Here is a 19,419-nt window from a genome sequence, read left to right as displayed (position 1 = left end):
TGAACCAGAGCTGCCCACACACTTCTTTTTTAAAAAACCCCAAAATCCAAGACATTTGCTTTAAAATGTAAAATTCTCCCCGGGTGGGCATGTAGGATCCCCCAAAGAGGACATGTCTGGGAATTCCTGGATTCCTGGATGTATGGCAACCCTATGCTTAAGTTTTCCTCAAACTACTTTCAAGTCTCAAAAACTACTTTGTGCTTCTGTGCTTAGAATGACTGCAAGCCTAGTCTGGCTATTTGGTAACTGGTTTCCAGCTTTTCTCAGCAAATTAGGCATATTGATCACACAGTGGAAGACATTGAGGTTTTCATTTTTAATCAGTCAATTTCCTGCCATTCTAACAAGGTTAATCATATCACTCCTCAGGCAGAAGGAAAAGGCTAAATAACAATTGGCAACAGCACTGAGTGAAATCTTATCAAAAGCATTTCATTGAGTGCTTTCTTGTTGTTCAGTCGTTGGTGGTTGCAGGTGGAGGTGGGGGAATATTAGCTAATCCAAAAGAAATTTATCCATCTGAAGTATTGTTCCAAAAGAACATCCATTTACTTAAGGTTGTATATTTTGTACTGTACACTTGTTAAATCTAGTCTTGATCTAATAACAGGACATGCCTTCAGGCTTTACAGAAGATCTCTTAGTGGTAGAACACAGGGTTTAGCTTAAAAGCCTCCGATGTGTCAGCCTATAGATCATGAAATCTTTAGTTCCAAAGCTTGTGAAGGTAGCTTGTGGGGTTATCAAAAAAGCTGCAAGCTTCCCTGCTGATCTTTTCCCCCAGTGCTTTCATAAGAATTGAAAGGACTGGAGCTGAGTTACAAAGTGACCTTTGTTATTAAGGTCACATTATGAAAATTGGGACAGGTCATTCCATGCAACGGCTGGATTAACCCGACAAGCCCATTGATGCATTAGCAACCTCAACTGAACTATTCATTATGTCCCTGCAGAACATGCTGTGGGGGGTGGCGGGGGTGGGGAGAGTGGGTCACTAAACAGCATGTGCATTTAATGATGCACCCATCAGTTCAGGAAGAAGAAGAAGAGAGTGTTAGATTGAGCATGGAAGAGCTTCAAGTGTGATGTCACTTAACCAGGAAGTCATTATTATGAGTGTTCCGTTCCCCTGCAGTTCCCTGCTTTAAAAGAGAGGTCTTTATTTAGTCTTTTTTAAAAAGCCCTTTGATGTTAGTTCTTTCTGACAATTGATTCTCCTCTCTTGAATTATGTAGATTTTAGTGAGCATTGCTAATATTGAATTATGCAAAAAATTTAAAAGTAACGTGTCCAAATACTCCTGTCTCTGTGGCTTTAGAAGGGGGATGGGAAACCTTCCCCCCACCCCCCTAGAGAGCTGTGCTCCTTTGGGGGCCACATGCTGGTGGTGGGCAGGATCAGAACCAAAGGTGGACAGGCCATTCCCTCCTCCAGCCCCCGCCTTATCCCCTTAGCCTTTTCCTCCCTGCCCAGGCAGGCAGCCAGCCAGGGAAAGGGGCAGCTGGCTCTTGCCCAAGGGCTCGGCTGCAGAGGGCTCTTTTCCTCTCCTGCCCTCTTCTCTCCCTCGGGGAATGTAGGCAGTGGGAAATGGGTTGTATTTGTTCAATTGCATGGCTGTCTCCTCTGGAAAATAGATGTAGCATTGAATTCAATATAATTTCATTTTCTTGGTTATCCTAACAGAAACGGAATCAGCAAGATGATGAAGAATCATGAACCGTGGGACGAAATTGGAATAAGAAACAAGGCCACAGCTTCATGGGGAAAGATAGCATTTGTGACACCACAAGCTCTGCGAACATTAGCTCTTTAATATTATTCCCACAACCCCGTGATGATTCTGATCTTGTGTGGGCACTTCATTGAATAAATCTGTTTTAAGCTGACTTTGCAGTATTACAAGGGAGACAGCTGGTTCTCGCTTAACATTGCTGGGTCTCCCCTTTCTCTTGATGGCAACTTTTTATTTCACAACTCGCTACAACCAAGAGAACTGTTGTTGTTTTTTTTTGCTGTAGTGCTATCCTCTAAAACTATTTATTTATGCAGTGGTACCTTGGTTTAAGAACAGCTTAGTTTATGAACAACTTGGATTAAGAATGCTGCAAACCCAGAAGTAGGTTTGTGAACTTTGCCTTGGAATAAGAACATGCTTCGCTTCCTGTTGAGTGTGTTCCATTTGTAAATTGAGTTTCCCGCTGCTATGGGAAAGCACACCTTGGTTTAAGAACGCTTTGGTTTAAGAACAGACTTCCAGAACGGATTAAGTTCGCAAACCAAGGTACCACTGTATTCTAGTTTATTGGCCACTTGTTCATAAAAATATCTAAGCAGTGAACAAAATATATAACAAATACATAAAAATCATCATAAATACAATGTGTAAAACCCCTTCATTATAACAGTGCTACAAGCAAAACAAATAATATGTCAGTTGACAAAAGGTTTCAGCAGGCATCTGAAATAGAAAAAGTGCCTGGCTAATTGTCAGTGGAGCCTTGTTCTACAAAGCTGGCATGATCACAGTGAAAGCGCTATGGTTGGTAGCTTCATGCCTTAGAAATGAGCACCGCCAGCAACTCCCATTTCTTGAATGTTCAAATCAGGCCTAAGGCATAGGGGGGCAAGGTAATATTGAAGGTAACCTGTTCCTAAATGGTTCAGGGCTTTATAAACTAAAATTGACACCTCTGTGTGTGCTGGTAGCACACACAGGCAGACCTTCTGAATACGAAACTGGCAGCCACTGTAGCAATGTGCTGACCTTAAGTCTCAAAGAGTTTTCCTGTTTTGCCCGGAAGGTGGCTAGAGCAGAGGGCTCCTATGACTTGGGAGATGGGAAGCGAGCAAACCCATTGACCTGAGAGGGAGTTTCTCCCGTAAGTAGTTTGCTGCCTTTGGTGTGAGTCAGCTCTGCTTTCTCCCCACTAGCCCAGGTCCTGCTGCTTTTGCCCCTTGCAGCAGGGCCGGGGTTCGCCAAGATGAGGTTTTTTTCCCTTTCCACTTCAGTGGCTGGTGAGGAGAGTTTCCAGTTGTGGAAATAAATTGAATTTTTTTTTTTTTCATATGTGTCCTGTCCTTCAGAACTGTCTGGCCTTTTTTGGCCAAAGGGCCACATTCACCCAGAGCCAAGCTTCTGGGGGCAGCAGGGCAGCAGCGTCTGTGGTCAAAGGCATGTGCACCCACTCTCCACCCAACCTCAGACACACCACACCCCCTGCCCACGGCTGATCCGGCAGATGAGCTGAAGAAAAGGGGCCGTTTCCCCCTCAAATGACTGGCCTGGGACCAGCAAGGGGATTATTTGCATCTTTATCAGGGTGCTGGATTCCACCCACCCCAGCCCTGGGTCTACATTATTATTTTGCCATCACCACTACAAAAATGGTGGTGGTGGGGAAATCGTTGTTGGAGTGTGTGCGTGTGTGTGTGAGAGAGAGAGAGAGAGAGAGAGAGAGAGAGAGAGAGAGAGAGAATCGGGCCCTGAACTGAGGGAATTGTAGCATAGGAAGGGACCCTGAGGGTCATCTAATCCAACCTCCTGCAGTGTAGGCATATGCAGCTGTCCCATACAGGGATTGAACCCACAACCTTGGTGTTATCAGCACCATGCTCTAACCAACTGAGCTGTCCAGGCTGTCCAGATAACCACCCTTGGCATGTGCTCTTCTAGGGTGACTCACCACAGCAAAAGCAACACAAAACATTGAAACAGCAATAAGCAAATTATGAAGTAAAATGAAGGACACAGTAAAAGCATTATCAGCTTAAGAATGTAAAAATGTATGAAAACGTAGGTACTGAGCAAGCTTCCCTGAGGAGGGGATGCCGGAGGCCACAGCTGAGAAGGGCCTCTTGCTGGTTGCCACCCACTTTGCCCCAGAAGGGGGGGGAGCAGCCAGGCCATGTGATGTGAGTGGAGAGGCAGGCAGTCCCTTCGGGCACCTTGGTTTGAGCTGCATAGGGCTCTATTGGTACACCTGACATGTGTCTGCTTTTTCATGTGACTGTCAAAATAAAACAGTAAATTCTGTGGAAACAGCTTTGTTTTATAGAGCTTTTCTTGATACCAGTTATTTTGGCACAGCCATTTAATACCTGGAAAAATAGCAGATTCAGTGTTTAGTCATACCTCACCACTTCCCTTTCAATTTTGAGTGAGCTTTTGCAGGAGGTGGGGAGGGCTTGTAATAATGTTGTTGTTGTTGTTGTTGTTGTTGTTGTTGTTGTTTAGTTGTTTAGTCGTGTCCAACTCTTCGTGACCCCCTGGACCGGAGCACGCCAGGCACACCTGTCTTCCACTGCCTCCCGCAGTTTGGTCAAACTCCTGCTGGTAGCTTCAAGAACATTGTCCCACCATCTCGTCCTCTGTCGTCCCCTTCTCCTTGTGTCCTCCATCTTTCCCAACATCAGGGTCTTTTCCAGGGAGTCGAGTCTTCTCATGAGGTGGCCAAAGTATTGGAGCCTCAGCTTCACGATCTGTCCTTCCAGTGAGCATTCAGGGCTGATTTCCTTCAGAATGGATACATTTGATCTTCTTGCAGTCCATGGGATTCTCAAGAGTCTCCTCCAGCACCAGAATTGAAAAGCATCCATTCTTCGGCGATCAGCCTTCTTTATGGTCCAGCTCTCACTTCCACACATCACTACTGGCAAAACTAGAGCTTGAACTATACGGACCTTTGTTGGCAAGGTGATGTCTCTGCTTTTTAAGATGCTGTCTAGGTTTGTCATTGCTTTTCTCCCAAGAAGAAGGCGTCTTAATTTCGTGGCTGCTGTCACCATCTGCAGTGATCATGGAGCCCAAGAAAGTAAAATCTCTCACTGCCTCCATTTCTTCCCCTTCTATTTGCCAGGAGGTGATGGGACCAGTGGCCATGATCTTCGTTTTTTTGATGTTGAGCTTCAGACCATATTTTGTGCTCTCCTCTTTCACCCTCATTAAAAGGTTCTTTAATTCCTCCTCACTTTCTGCCATCAAGGTTGTGTCATTTGCATATCTGAGGTTGTTGATATTTCTTCTGGCAATCTTAATTCCATCTTGGGATTCATCCGGCCCAGCCTTTCTCATGATGAATTCTGCATATAAGTTAAATAAGCAGGGAGACAATATACAGCCTTGTTGTACTCCTTTCCCAATTTTGAACCAATCAGTTGTTCCATATCCAGTTCTAACTAGCTTCTTGTACCACATAGAGATTTCTCAGGATACAGATGAAGTGATCAGGCACTCCCATTTCTTTAAGAACTTGCCATAGTTTGCTGTGGTCGACACAGTCAACCACAATCTTGTAATAATAATAAACAATTTTAAGTTGGCAAGAAACCTGCAGTTTTTGTGAAGTTGTGCTTATAGACCAGGAGTCACAAACCAGAGCTGCTGTAGCAGCTCTAGCTCCTGCCTCACTTCCTAGAGATAAGAGATAAGAGACCTGGAGACAAATACTGCTGTGGCAATGGAACCAGCTGACACTCTATGTCAGCTGACATTTGCTGGTTTCCCAAAATGACAGTGCAGTCCACTTATAAACCCTTCAGGGTAATGGCAAAGCTTTAGGTGTCTGCTCCTTAGGAGACTGATAGCCTTTCTCTCTGAACCAGGGACTCAGCTATACAGCTGCAAAGAAAAAAATTTAAGTGTGTTTTAAGTGCAATAAGCAATTTGACACTAGATGGCGATGGTGAGCCTTACGGAAAATTCAATGTATTTTTTAAAATGCTTTTAAAAAAGCATTTTCAAAACGGTTTTTATATGTTTCTAGATTCCACCCAGTTAGGTGGGTTTCCTTGTCAGTAGGTTGATCTAGTTGGTGGAAGTGGATCCAAGCAATCTGTCACACCTGTGGTTTTCAACCTGGGATCGGCTTCAAAGACTCTGTCGCCAGTGCCATGCTCTGTAAAGTCCTGGGGCTTTTACACATGATCAGTTTTAGAGAATCCTTATTAGCATGCTTTTCTGCTTTTGCTTCCACCCCACCCAAGCATCTAGCAGAGTTATCTGCACATGCCAACATTTTTGTTTGACTTTTAAACAATGATTTGCAGGTACCGATGGACTGCTCACCTTTGCTACAGCGACATGTCAGCCCTGCCTGAAGCTTGAAATTATATATCATTTACAGGAGAAGCTTCTGTGGGTGCATGTAATCTCCTTCTGCCATTCAAAATATTCTACTTGAGGTGGCAGAGAAAAGGAACTGCAAAATGTCAGCTGGGACCCAACAGGTAAGGGAGTTCATGATGGCTGGGAGTTTGTTAAGAGGGAGATAGTAAAAGCACAACTTCAGGCAATACCAATGAGACGGAAACATGGAAGGTGCCTAAAGAAGCCAGGGTGGCTATCTAAAGAACTTTTAACTGAGTTAACATTAAAAAAGGATGTGTACAAAAAATGGAAAACCACCAAAGAGGAATTCAAACAAATAGCCAGCACGTGTAGACACAAAGTCAGAAAAGCTAAAGCACAGAATGAACTCAGGCTTGCTAGAGAGGTTAAAAGCAACAAAAAAGGCTTTTATGGGTATGTTCGTAGCAAAAGGAAGAAGAAAGAAACAGTGGGGTCACTCAGAGGAGAAGATGGTGAAATGCAAACAGGGGACACAGAAAGGGCTGAACTCCTCAATGCCTTCTTTGCCACAGTCTTCTCCGATAAAGAAAACAATGCCCGACCTGAAGAATTTGCAGCAAATGATTCAGCAGAGGAAACACAGCCCAGAATAACTAAGGAGATAGTACAAGAATACTTGGCTAGTTTAGATGTATTCAAGTCTCCAGGGCCAGATGAACTGCATCCAAGAGTATTAAAAGAACTGGCAGATGTGATCTCAGAACCACTGGCAGTCATCTTTGAGAATTCCTGGAGAACAGGCGAAGTCCCGGCAGACTGGAGGAGGGCCAATGTTGTCCCTATTTTCAAAAAGGGGAAAAGAGAGGACCCAAATAATTACCGCCCAGTCAGTCGGACATCAATACCAGGGAAGATTCTGGAGTAGATCATTAAGCAAACAGTCTGTGAGCACCTAGAAAGGAATGCTGTGATCACCAATAGTCAGCATGGATTTCTGAAAAATAAGTCATGTCAGACTAACCTGATCTTGTTTTTTGACAGAATTACAAGCCTGGTAGATGAAGGGAACGCAGTGGATGTAGTCTACCTTGATTTCAGCAAGGCATTTGACAAGGTGCCCCATGATATTCTTGTAAAGAAGCTGGTAAAATGCGGACTTGACTATGCTACCACTCAGTGGATTTGTAACTGGCTGACTGACCGAACCCAAAGGGTGCTCATCAATGGTTCCTCTTCATCCTGGAGAAGAATGACTAGTGGGGTACCACAGGGTTCTGTCTTGGGCCCGGTCTTATTCAACATCTTTATCAACGACTTGGATGATGGACTCAAGGGCATCCTGATCAAATTTGCAGATGACACCAAACTGGGAGGGGTGGCTAACACCCCAGAGGACACGATCACACTTCAAAATGACCTTGACAGATTAGAGAACTGGGCCAAAACAAACAAGATGAATTTTAATAGGGAGAAATGTAAAGTATTGCACTTGGGCAAAAAAAATGAGAGGCACAAATACAAGATGGGTGACACCTGGCTTGAGAGCAGTACATGTGAAAAGGATCTAGGAGTCTTGGTTGACCATAAACTTGACATGAGCCAACAGTGTGACGCGGCAGCTAAAAAAGCCAATGCAATTCTGGGCTGCATCAATAGGAGTATTGCATCTAGATCAAGGGAAGTAATAGTGCCACTGTATTCTGCTCTGGTCAGACCTCACCTGGAGTACTGTGTCCAGTTCTGGGCACCACAGTTCAAGAAGGACACTGACAAACTGGAACATGTCCAGAGGAGGGCAACCAAAATGGTCAAAGGCCTGGAAACGATGCCTTATGGGGAACGGCTAAGGGAGCTGGGCATGTTTAGCCTGGAGAAGAGGAGGTTAAGGGGTGATAGGATAGCCATGTTCAAATATATAAAAGGATGTCACAGAGGAGGGAGAAAGGTTGTTTTCTGTTGCTCCAGAGAAGCAGACACGGAGCAATGGATCCAAAGTACAAGAAAGAAGATTCCACCTAAACATTAGGAAGAACTTCCTGACAGTAAGAGCTGTTCGACAGTGGAATCTGCTGCCAAGGAGTGTGGTGGAGTCTCCTTCTTTGGAGGTCTTTAAGCAGAGGCTTGACAACCATATGTCAGGAGTGCTCTGATGGTGTTTCCTGCTTGGCAGGGGGTTGGACTCGATGGCCCTTGTGGTCTCTTCCAACTCTATGATTCTATGATTCTAGGTATGTCTAGAATATCCAGGATTACTGAGCACTATCACAATACAGAGTCACAAAATCAATGTGATTTTGAGCACTTGTACCAAAAGTAAAATATGCCATTTCCATCTCATCTGGCTTGGCTTGCACTGGAGCGTCTCTTTTTTTGTAATGTTTTTCAGCTGTAACACAAAAGCCTGGGCCTGTAGCTCTGCTCTGCTCTGAGTAGACCCCTTGACACGGCCCTCAATCCGTCATGTCCATTAATTTCAGAAGGTCTATTCTGAGTATGACTATCACTGAATACAATCTCTGGCGGTTGTAATTTCTTCTGTCTCTGCAATGAATCTTCAACATCAAGAGATTGAAATAGTCTCAGGTTGGTGCAGATGTAATAATTAGTTTCTCTTAGCAACCCTTTGTTTTGCCTTCCTGATCAACAGGAGATTAAATGGGCATTGGAGGTGTTCATGGTATCATGCAGATCATTTTATTTCTCCCTGCAATGCTACTTACTAAGGGGGAAACCTCAGCTTCATCTGACACATCCCATCATGCAACCCACAGGATTATCTGCTGCTGATCTGTGTGGACACTAAGAGGTTAACAAATCTGGCAGCTTCCAAATGGAGAACTGCCCTTGAAAAGTTGGCAGCCGCTGTTCAAACTCAAAGGACACCAAGGAAAGCTTTGCCCTCCTCCGCTACCTTATCCCTAACCCAACTTCATGCCATGCCTTCACTTCCCTAGAAAAATGGCCTCTGCATTACCACTGCCTTTCTCTGCCTTGCCCAACTCTCCCTGCCTCCTTTGCTCTTTCCTCCAAAGGCATCACATTACTTTTTCCCATAGGGCAAGTGGCAGCCATTTACTTTCAAAGGAAAACATGAAGGGAAGTACTGGGCAACAGCAGTGGGAGAGAAGAGCCAAACCCGCTTCCGTTCTTTGGGTTCCATGCCTCAAGCCTCTTGGGAGCACAGAAGCCTCCTGCATTCTGTCGCTCAGTTGTCTTTCCAGTGGGAAGCAATGTTGGGCAAGTAGGACAGAATGTTCAGAGCTGGCTTTTCCATTTACAGATTTTCTGCTCAGTTCTGAACCAGCTGGGGCATGTTCAAGACACTTGTTTTTATAGTGTTTGGATTGACACACACATGCTCACTGTGTTGTTCTATACAAATTATATATATAAATTCTGTATATGTGTAATCTAAGATGACCAAACTTCTTTGGCAAGGTGTGCCACAAATCAGATCCAAAGGATGAAATGATGATCCAACTCTGCAGCAGGGCCCCTTCCCATCTTGCTCGGTTTCTTCCCTTAGTTTACTGAGTGGCAGTGATGATGGCAGCACAAACGTAGCACAAGAGAAGCAGAAATGGAGGCCTAACTGTATGCCAGCCTTCTGTAACCTGGTGACCTCCAGGTAGTAGACCTCCAACTCCCATCAGCCCCTGTCAAAGAAGATGGGAGTTGGAATCCAGCAACATAGTTTGGGCATCAATTGAGGAAGGTTTCTGTGTGTCATGGCCTAGCCCTCAAGCCTTTGTCCCACAAATCCATGCTCCATGTGCCGTTTTGTGGTACTGACACCAGCTCATGGCTAAAAGACTTGGCAATCAATTGGGCAAGCCCTCCTCTCCAGGTTAGGCTAGGAGAGACACTTTCCTGAAGCTGGAGAGCAGCTCCCTGCATCAGTGTCAGGAGTGCTGGGCTAGAGGGACCAAAGGTCTTCCTTCTCCTTTCTTTTTTTCCACCAGTGTTCAGGCCACACTACCACCTTTGCACAACTTTCAACAATATCTTTCCTCCTACATAGATCATATCTGAAGCCAGGACTTTTTCTTTTTCTTTTATTTTCAGGAAACTGAAAATAGTTGAGGGGAGATTCACTAACTGAGCTCTACCATGCTGAAAAACAGGATATAAAATGTTTTGCTTTGAACTACTTTTTCTGTGTTGTTTAGAACTCTTGGGGCAGGAGAAATGTTCCAGCTATACAGCTGAAAACTATTTATTTTCCCTATAGCAATTCTAGGTGGGTTGATACTGGTGCCCTTTGATGTATGTTTCCAATGATCAAGATCAACTAACTCTAAGCTTTGAGTTTAATTTTTTGTAAAATCAATTACATTACTCGGAAGCATAAATCAAGATAATTCTTAATTATTACCTCTGGCAAATGGCTGCAGAGTCAGTTTATAAATCATGTTCTTTTGCCATGGAAGTCTACTTTATTATTAAACTTTGAAGTACTTTTTCATTATTTTTTCCATGGCTCTGTATACGGGAGATGCACAAAAAGGTAGGTAGCCTAAGGCGCCTGAAACAAGAGGGATGAGAAATGTAATGACTTCATGCCTTTGGAAGCCTTTTCTTAAAAAAAATAAAGCAAACCGCAGCCTGGGAATAAATTAACTAGTGCATGCCACACATCTGCTTTTTGCTATGTGCTTTTTGAATGGCAATCAGATAAATATTACAAGTTTTCCCTCTTTCAAACTTGCTCAAGATCATTTGAGATGTATACTTGATTGGACCACTGCAGCCACAAGTAGTCACCTGATTGTTGATTTAGTCCTTAAATCATGACTTGGTCAGTCTGTATTTCCTCAAATCCCTGGGATCCACCAATGAGTGTGAAATTTAAACTGCGTGCTCTGATTTTGGCCCTCACTGCCCTCCAGATGATGTTGGACAACAACTCCTATAATTTCTGGCCAGGGGCCATGGTAAGTGGAGCGATGGAAGTTGGAATCCCATCAATATCTAGATTGATACAGATCTCCCACCCCTGACTTAACACATTTAAACAACTGATCCTGAGTATGCACTCTTACTCTTCCTAAAGAAGGGCTTTTCTGGATTTGACCGGCCTTCATGGCAAGGATTTCAGCAGCTAGCAGATTCTAGATCAGGGGTCAGCAACCTTTTTCAGCTGTGGGCTGGTCCACCGTTCCTCAGACCTTGTGGGGGGGGCTGGACGATATTTTGAAAAAAATAACGAACGATTCCTATGCCCCACAAATAACCAGGAGATGCATGTTAAATAAAAGGACACATTCTACTCATGTAAAAACACGCTGACCGTCCGCGGGCCGGACTGAGAAGGTGATTGGGCTGGATCCGGCCCCTGGGCCTTAGTTTGCCTACCCATGTTCTAGATGGTCCACAGTCCTCTGGGCAGGCACAGGTCACCAAGGGCCCATGCTTCATCCCCTTTGAAAAGTTAAGAGGGACATATGTGTTTCATCTGTGATTATCAAAGCCTTGTGACTGCAAAAATTAACCAAGGTATTTAAGTTACAGCCCATGGATTTATTCATGTTTCTATGTGAGTCTCCCAAAGATTATTAGGGAAGGCAGCCAACAGGTGATTGCTAACATGTTCTTTCTCAAAGAGGCAGTTTCAGATGCTGTCAGAGGTCTGGAGTGTTATGTAGCTGGGACACCTCTAAACCATAGTAGTGCAGAATTGCAAAAAAGCCATCAGCTCTAGAGGGACGTCACTCGTTCCCCAGGCTCCATTTAAAATTATATCCCATTGCTCCACCCATGCATTTATGCACAGAGGTTTGGGAATGCTTCAAAGTTTGGAAAACTTTCTACAAGGCTTAGTGATCAGCTTATTAAATGAGAGTAACTTAGTTGCATACCATTTACAAAAATGTCCATGCATAGATAGTTTAATTAGAATTAAAGATAATCATTTCTGTTCAAAGTGTGCCTGTTTATCTGGACTGTTGTCATGCTTTTTCTTCCTGTAATACATTATCAGTTTGCTGGGAGATTAACTCAGGAGCTTAAAAACTATCTTAAACAAAGAACATTGTTTGGGGTCCGTGTTTCAGTTTCCAGTTTCCAGTATCAGAAGTTGTCTGATATGTGGGAAGTGGGTAAGATTCACAGTAAGCTTTAAGGCCTGCTAATAAATCTCATTCAAGATTATATGGCAATAAAGCAACACATTTTAAATCATTTGTTGAGGTTACTTTCTATAGCTCTCAATGACAAGGGAGGATTTTTGATTACATATGATGGGGAAATACTGGTTTTCCAGTAAATGGCACCTCTGTTCTTTTTCAACTGGAAAAGCTACAGAGGATTAGCAGAGTTGTGTGGATTAATTGTTCCACCTGAACTTGGCCTCCCACCCTGGAAAGAAGAGGAAGAAGAAAAGGAAAAAGTGTTTGAATTCAGGCAGAGTGAAGATGGAGGGCTAAATTGTGCTATTAATGACATTCTTGAATGGAAACGGATGCAATACAAATTTACAAAATTTCAGTTATTATGAGAAAGTGGAGGTTTATCACACAACAATGTATTTAAAAATGAAAGTATTTTAAAAGTTGGATGATTTAACTGAATGACAAAAATAGGCTTTCAGAAGGTGGCAATGTTTTGTTTTTTGCCTTTTCCCAGCTCTGACTTCAATGCACCCCATACATACTATTTAAATTTAAATTAAAAATTCAGTACCCTCCATCAGATGATAAGAGTGCTGTATTCTGGAGTTTGGGTTAAGTTTGCCACAGTAATTTGAATAAGTCCAATACAAGTCCTATACAATGTACAGCAGAATGTTTTGAACAAGATCCGCCCAAAATTCCTGAAGTATTAATATGTTTCAAAACACATATGATGACTGTAAGAAGGGGAGAGCATTTTATTCCACACCAGCCAACTCTTTCAGACCCAAAACCAAGACATGCATCTTCTGTGTTTGCACTCCCTGGTGAGTCACGGGGCACATGACTCCCTCCCCCCAAAGCACAAGATCATGGCCCTGAAAAGGCATTTTTTTCAGGGTGAGAGCAGAGTGTGAGAGTGTGAGATTGAGGCACCCAAAATGGTCACTGTGATCTTGCATGGAAAAAATGGGATCTCCAATTTTTTCTGGGGCACTTGGCAGCTATGTAAGGGTCAGTTCAGGATTGAATGAAAGACAATAGCCTATAGAGTATGGGACTAAGTTGGAGGCATTCTGTAACTATAAAGTTCATGTTACAATGAAATCATGTCTCCAGTACTATTATATTTTATTTGTTCATCTTAAAACTTACTAAATCCTAATAAACGGCCTTGTCATTATAGCCCCTGATACACATAGCCTTGCCTGTTCTTTCATTTCCTCCCCAAGGTTCATTTCCACCCTTTAAATGTTTTCTTGGTTAATTCATGCCGGTGGCTAATTATGAAGAACAATTTGTCTACGAAGGTCATATTTCCATGTGAAAAGGCATTACTATTAAAGTGTAAATGCCAAAGAAAGAACTCTCATGCTGGCTCTGAACAATTTGTGATCAAGATAACTAGAATTAGATTGACTAATTTTCACTTTGTGGAAATTGCATGGGGTTTCATCCGTCAGGTAGTTCTTTGTTCAAGCACTTCTGAAATTAATAGGAGCTGCACCCGGACACTCCTGGTCTCTTTGTTTTTAGTGGATCTTGTACAAGAGAACTTTACAGTGGGGTCGTGCCCATAAACTGATAAGAACATGACAGCACAATTTGTGATTTGCTTTGCCAAACACAGCTCTCAGCAACAATGTATGGGAGCTTGATGAAACTAGTTTTGTTCCCTGTCTGGAAGTACCAGAATCAAAGGAGTTTCTTAAGCATCTAGCAAGCCACAATACCTGGCTAGGCGGTTACTTTTGACTGTCATTGTCACAAATAGTGCTTCTCTCCTTTTGTATTCCTTTATTTTTGAATGCGTAATGCTCTTTCATGCAATTTATTTCATCCATAAGATGACCTGAATCCTTTTCTTCCAGTAGCACCTTAAAGACCAACTAAGTTAGTTCTAGGTATGAGCTTTCGTGTGCATGCACACTTCTTCAGATACACTGAAACAGAAGTCACCAGACCCTTCTATATAGTGAGAAGGTGGGGAGGGGTATTACTCAGAAGGGTGGTGGGAATGGGTGATTGGCAGATAGCTGTGATGAGCCTGTTGACGACTCTTAACGACTGCAATAGGTCTTACAGGAAAAAGCAAGGGGTGAAAAGGTGAAAAATGGCTTTGTCATGTATAATGAGATAAGAATCCAATGTCTTTGTTCAGACCAGGTCTCTCCATGGTTTTAAGTTTGGTAATAAGTTGCAATTCAGCAGCTTCTCTTTCCAGTCTATTTCTGAAATTCCTTTGTAATAGAACAGCTACTTTGAGATCTTGTATAGAATGTCCTGGGAGATTGAAGTGTTCTCCTACTGGTTTCTCTGTCTTGTGATTCCTGATGTCAGATTTATGTCCGTTTATCCTTTGGCGTAAGGTTTGGCCTGTTTGTCCAATATAGAGAGCTGAAGGACACTGTTGGCATTTGATGGCATACACAATGTTAGACGATGAGCAATTAAATAGTCCCGAGATGGTATGTGTGATGTTGTTGGGGCCAGTAATGGTGTTGTCCGGGTGTATGTAGCAGCACCATTACTGGCCCCAACAACATCACAGGAATCTCAACTAAAGCATCCATGACAGACGGCCATGTCAGCATCGCCCTTGAGCCAGTGTCACCAACTGGACTCATGCACTTCAACCCCGACTGGGCTAGGCGAGCTGGGTAGCACTTCCAGAGACCACCAGGTCAAAGTGCTGTGGACTCACAGCTTAGAGTTGGGAGCACCGGATTCACTTCCACAATACAGCTGTCACACAGCAGAGTATAGCAGAATCTGGCAGTGTATAAACGACTCGGAGAGCAGCTCTGTAGAATATCTTCTTTTATTCTATAACTATAATACAAAACTATATACAGAGCTAAATAGGTCTAAGCATAAATGAATGCTGCACTGAGTGTCTGCAGCTGCTCTTAGCAGCAACCTTATCTCTACACACGATCTCTAACACTCAGTCTCTCTCTCTCTCCGATTATCATTAGGTATCATTAGGTAGGTATCTCTCTCCCCCTTTATCTAAGACACTTTAATAATACCATTTAACAGTTACTGCAACCACTCTGTGTCCATTAGGAAAGAGTTAAAACATAAATCTCAATATGCAGTTTACACAAAATACACATTGTGAACACACAAATGAATAAGCAGCTTCTAGAAAAATCTTCATACACATTTCTTCCTCTCAAATACAAATTGACATTTCTAATTAGGCAGATTTGAACAAACCACTTTCAGTACTCTAACACATGTTTGCTCCTTCAATCCTGATCCTTCAAATGTCAGGTAAGGAAATAAATGAAGCGTTTTGTGCTACTACTCTCAGCACACTTCATGCTAGGTTTAAAAACCCCACCAGAGTTGCATGTGACCGCAGCCTTAGCGAACTCTTCAGAAAACCTTTTCGGTGGTACACCCTTGGTTGTTCTCTTGGATCTGTGCAAAACTCTTTGATCCTCTTGTTCTGGTGCTTCCTCCTCTCTGGGAGAATAGTGAGCTAAAGTATATGAAGCTGCTAAGTCTGAATCAGCGTCAGACTCACCTGAGGCTTTTGGGCTCTGATAATCTGTGCCATCATCTGGATCTACATTGGCATCAGGATTATCAATCACATCAGAACTTGCCTCCCTCTTAACTGTCTTTGCCCCTTTTGCACCATCATCACAAATGGGATGGCACTGAAAAATGCCAACTCTGTCCCATTTTGGATTGTCGTCAATACTCCTGGTCAGCCTTATGGTTTTCATGTCTGTGATCAGGACACGATAAGACCCTTTCTCATATCCTAGGAAAACACCATGTTCTCCACGCTTACTCAGTTTGTCACCCTGCAAGGTGTGCATCCAAACCTCCGACCCAAAAATTTTAAAGTGCTTCACACATGGCTTCCTTCCGTGAAGCATCTCATATGGGGTGCAATTTACTGCGGACTGGTACCTCCTGTTATACACGTGACAGAAAAACGAAAGAGCTTCGGCCCAAAAAGGATTGGGCAGCCCCGAATCATGTAATAGTGTTCTGATTCCTTGCTGCAGGGTCTGGTTTATTCTCTCACATAAACCATTCTGCCAGGGTGATCTGGGCGTGGCCGTCCTATGCTCAATGCCCTGTTCATAAAGAAAAGCCTCAAACTCTTCTGAACAAAACTCTCCACCCCTGTCTGTGAAAATACAACGTACATTCTCATTATCTACATTCCTGAGCCATTTACAAAACTGACAAAACTTAGTAAAGGCTTCAGACTTTTTCTGTAACATATAGACCCAAACATACCTCAAATAGGAGTCTATCAAAACCATGAATGGCCTCTAGAGAGCGCTAGAGGCCCTACTAAGTCTGCATGAATGACTTCGTATGGTTTCTTGGCCTCTCTCCCAGACTCTGTACCTTTGGGAGCTTGCCTTGCCTTACTCCCAGCACAAGAAACACATTTCATGTGGTAGGGACATTCTTTCAACTTCATACCCTGAACCATATCAGGCATTTTTGCCACAGCCTGGAAATTCAAATGACCATAAACACGGTGGTAATAGTGAATACATTGGTCATGCATCTTCTCATTCTTATCAATAGACAAATTGCAACACTCTTTCTCAGTTGCTTCAGCAGTACCTGTACCTGAAACAAAAGGCAATTGGTACAAACCATTAACACATTTTGCATATAGAATGAGCTTGCCATCTCGACGAATTTCACAACAATATTTAGCAAACACCACCTTAAACCTCTGACGATCAAGCTGGGAAACACTCAACAAATTGTCCTGAATATCAGGTGCATACAGGACATTCTTAATTGTTGCATTCAGGCTCTTTAAGAACACAGTTCCCTTAGCCAAACTCGTGAGAACAGTCCCATCTGCTTGATGAATTTCTTTCTCTTGCTTCTCAAGCTGAACAAAGAGATCCTTATCTTTGGCCACGTGGTTGGTACAGCCAGAGTCGATCACGAAGAAACTCCACCCACGTTGATTGGAGCAGCGAGAGATCAAGGCCTTTGAAGTAGCAGGTGCTTGGGGATTTCGTCCTCCTCCCCCTCTGCCTCTGAAGTTTCCCTTCTTCTTTGAAGATTTCTTGCAGCACTGAAAACTCAAATGGCCTTGTGCTCCACACGAAAAGCACCGCCTCAACTTTAGTGCTTTATCAGCAGCAGTTTCACTTTCACTTTCCCCTGCTGAAGACTCAGGCACATTTTCAAGCACATTTTTAACAGCATAGTCCTGGCTTTCTCCAACAGCCTGTCTGCGATCCCACTCATTCAAGAGCACGCTAGACACATAATCTTCTGTTAGCCGGTCAGCAAGCATTGTAGAAATCTGGGCAGCTACTCCATCATAAGAATCGTCTAGGCTATTTATCACCAGCATTGCAAACACAGCCTCTGAAATAGCCAGGTCTCGCTGAACAAGGTCCTGTCTGAGACGCTTTAACTGAGATAGATGGCTAGGCAAATCACCACCTTTCTCCAACTGCAGCCTGCACAGCTTCTTGAAGAAAATCACACTGGAACCAGCATTTTGTCTCAGATGCATATCTCTCAACTTATGCCAAACAGCTCGTGCAGTCTCTTGACCCTCTAAGTTCACCAGCAAGTGGTCTGAAACACTCAAATCAATTGTCCCTCGGGCTTTCATATCTGCAGCATGCCACTCAGCCCAATCATCATCATCCTTATCTGGAGGGTCATCTTCTATCGTGTGAAATAGCTTTTCCCTCTGTAAAAGCGCTTTCATCTTGACTTGCCAAACTGCGTAGGTTTCAGGCGTGAGGAGAGGAAAGGACAGAGCCATCTGGCCAGAATGTGCACAGGCCATGTCTGCTATTACTTAGAGCAAGACACTTCCCTCATGCAAACCAGATAAAGCCTTGGACTTTTCCAGCCACTTTGTGCTGGTCCCGGGGGGAAGGTTACCGTTGGCGTAGTCAAAGTCCAGTCCTGGGTCAATAGCCTGGAAACAGTCCACAAGGAGTGGGGCGAGGTCCGAAGCAGGAAGCCGGGCGGGGACAGGGGCACTGGAGAGTCAGGTCTGGGTCCGGGCAGGAACAGGTACTCAACAACGACGTTGCTCCCACAACCTGGGACCGGGCCGACTGGCCTTTATCTGTTCTGAGGCCAGGGGCGGTCCCGGCCCCCAGGAGACCCGCCTCTCTTGGCCTTAAGGCGAGCACTCTTCCTGGGAGAAACCAGTTCCCTTCACCTCTCTGCCCTTAGTCTCTGCAGTTCAGGAGAGGCTAAAGGGTTACTGGGCCCAGGGGGAGACTCACCTGCAGGCACTGAGTCCTCAACCACCTCTGGAGCCAGAGTGGAATCACCTGGTGCCTGCTCCTGAGGATCCGGCACAGGTGCAGGCGCTTCAGAATCAAGGCCCTGCCCCAGTTCAGCCGGCCCTGGAGGCGGGGACTCCTGTGCAGGCTGGGATTCCTCTGGTTCAGCCTCTGAATCGGAATCCCAGGCCATCACACACTTTCTCTCCCACTCAGAGCGCAATTAACAGGCAAACAGGGATGCTATCTTCTTTCTTTGGCAGTCAGCAACATACCTCCATAAATCAAGCAGCAGCAACAGCAACAGCGGCAGCTTGAACACTCTGCTCCAAAACAGCTCTGCTTCTAGGCACCACAAATCAGTCCAGCATGCAGCCTCCGTTCCGCCGTCCAGCGATCAGCAACAGAAACCTCTGGCGACTGGGATGACTGGGATGACTGGAACAACGACTGGTCAGATGACTGGGCCCATAACCGATGTCAGCATCACCTTTGAGCCAGTGTCACCAACTGGACTCATGCACTTCAACCCCGACTGGGCTAGGAGAGCTGGGTAGCACTTCCAGAGACCACCAGGTCAAAGTGCTGTGGACTCACAGCTTAGAGTTGGGAGCACCGGATTCACTTCCACAATACAGCCGTCGCACAGCAGAGTATAGCAGAGTCTGGCAGTGTATAAACGACTCGGAGAGCAGCTCTGTAGAATATCTTCTTTTATTCTATAACTACAACTATAATACAAAACTATATACAGAGCTAAATAGGTCTAAGCATAAATGAATGCTGCACTGAGTGTCTGCAGCTGCTCTTAGCAGCAACCTTATCTCTACACACGATCTCTAACACTCAGTCTCTCTCTCTCCCTGACACACTGACTGACTGACTGACTTGGTGCAGGAGCTGAATAAGTAGAAAGCAGAACACTGCTCCTCCTCTCTGGAGAATCAGCAGACTCGTCAGGAGATTCTTGGATATGGGAGGG

The 19,419-nt window shown here is 44.1% G+C and overlaps 1 protein-coding gene and 2 long non-coding RNA genes across 5 annotated transcripts in view; 2 read left to right on the top strand and 1 right to left on the bottom strand.

Annotated features, from left to right (window-relative positions):
• Positions 1-4,044, top strand: part of CDC123 (cell division cycle 123) — a 61,792-nt gene extending 57,748 nt beyond the window's left edge. For all 3 annotated transcript variants that reach the window (XM_081879213.1, XM_081879215.1, XM_081879214.1), the window contains one exon: positions 1,687-4,044. In XM_081879213.1, coding sequence (XP_081735339.1) covers positions 1,687-1,719 — 33 coding nt within the window. In that variant the 3' untranslated portion in view covers positions 1,720-4,044. The remainder of the gene's footprint in view (positions 1-1,686) is intronic.
• LOC309351517 overlaps positions 1-19,419 on the bottom strand; it is a 183,330-nt gene that overhangs the window by 91,261 nt on the left and 72,650 nt on the right. The window lies entirely within an intron of this gene.
• Positions 4,927-11,993, top strand: LOC309351502. The gene is made up of 2 exons (XR_014160870.1): positions 4,927-6,228; positions 8,299-11,993. It is a non-coding gene; the product is annotated as an uncharacterized lncRNA (long non-coding RNA).

The sequence above is a fragment of the Podarcis erhardii genome (assembly GCF_964252035.2).
Source record: "Podarcis erhardii genome assembly, chromosome: 10".
NCBI lineage: Eukaryota > Metazoa > Chordata > Lepidosauria > Squamata > Lacertidae > Podarcis > Podarcis erhardii.
This window is presented reverse-complemented; position numbering and strand designations above follow the sequence as displayed.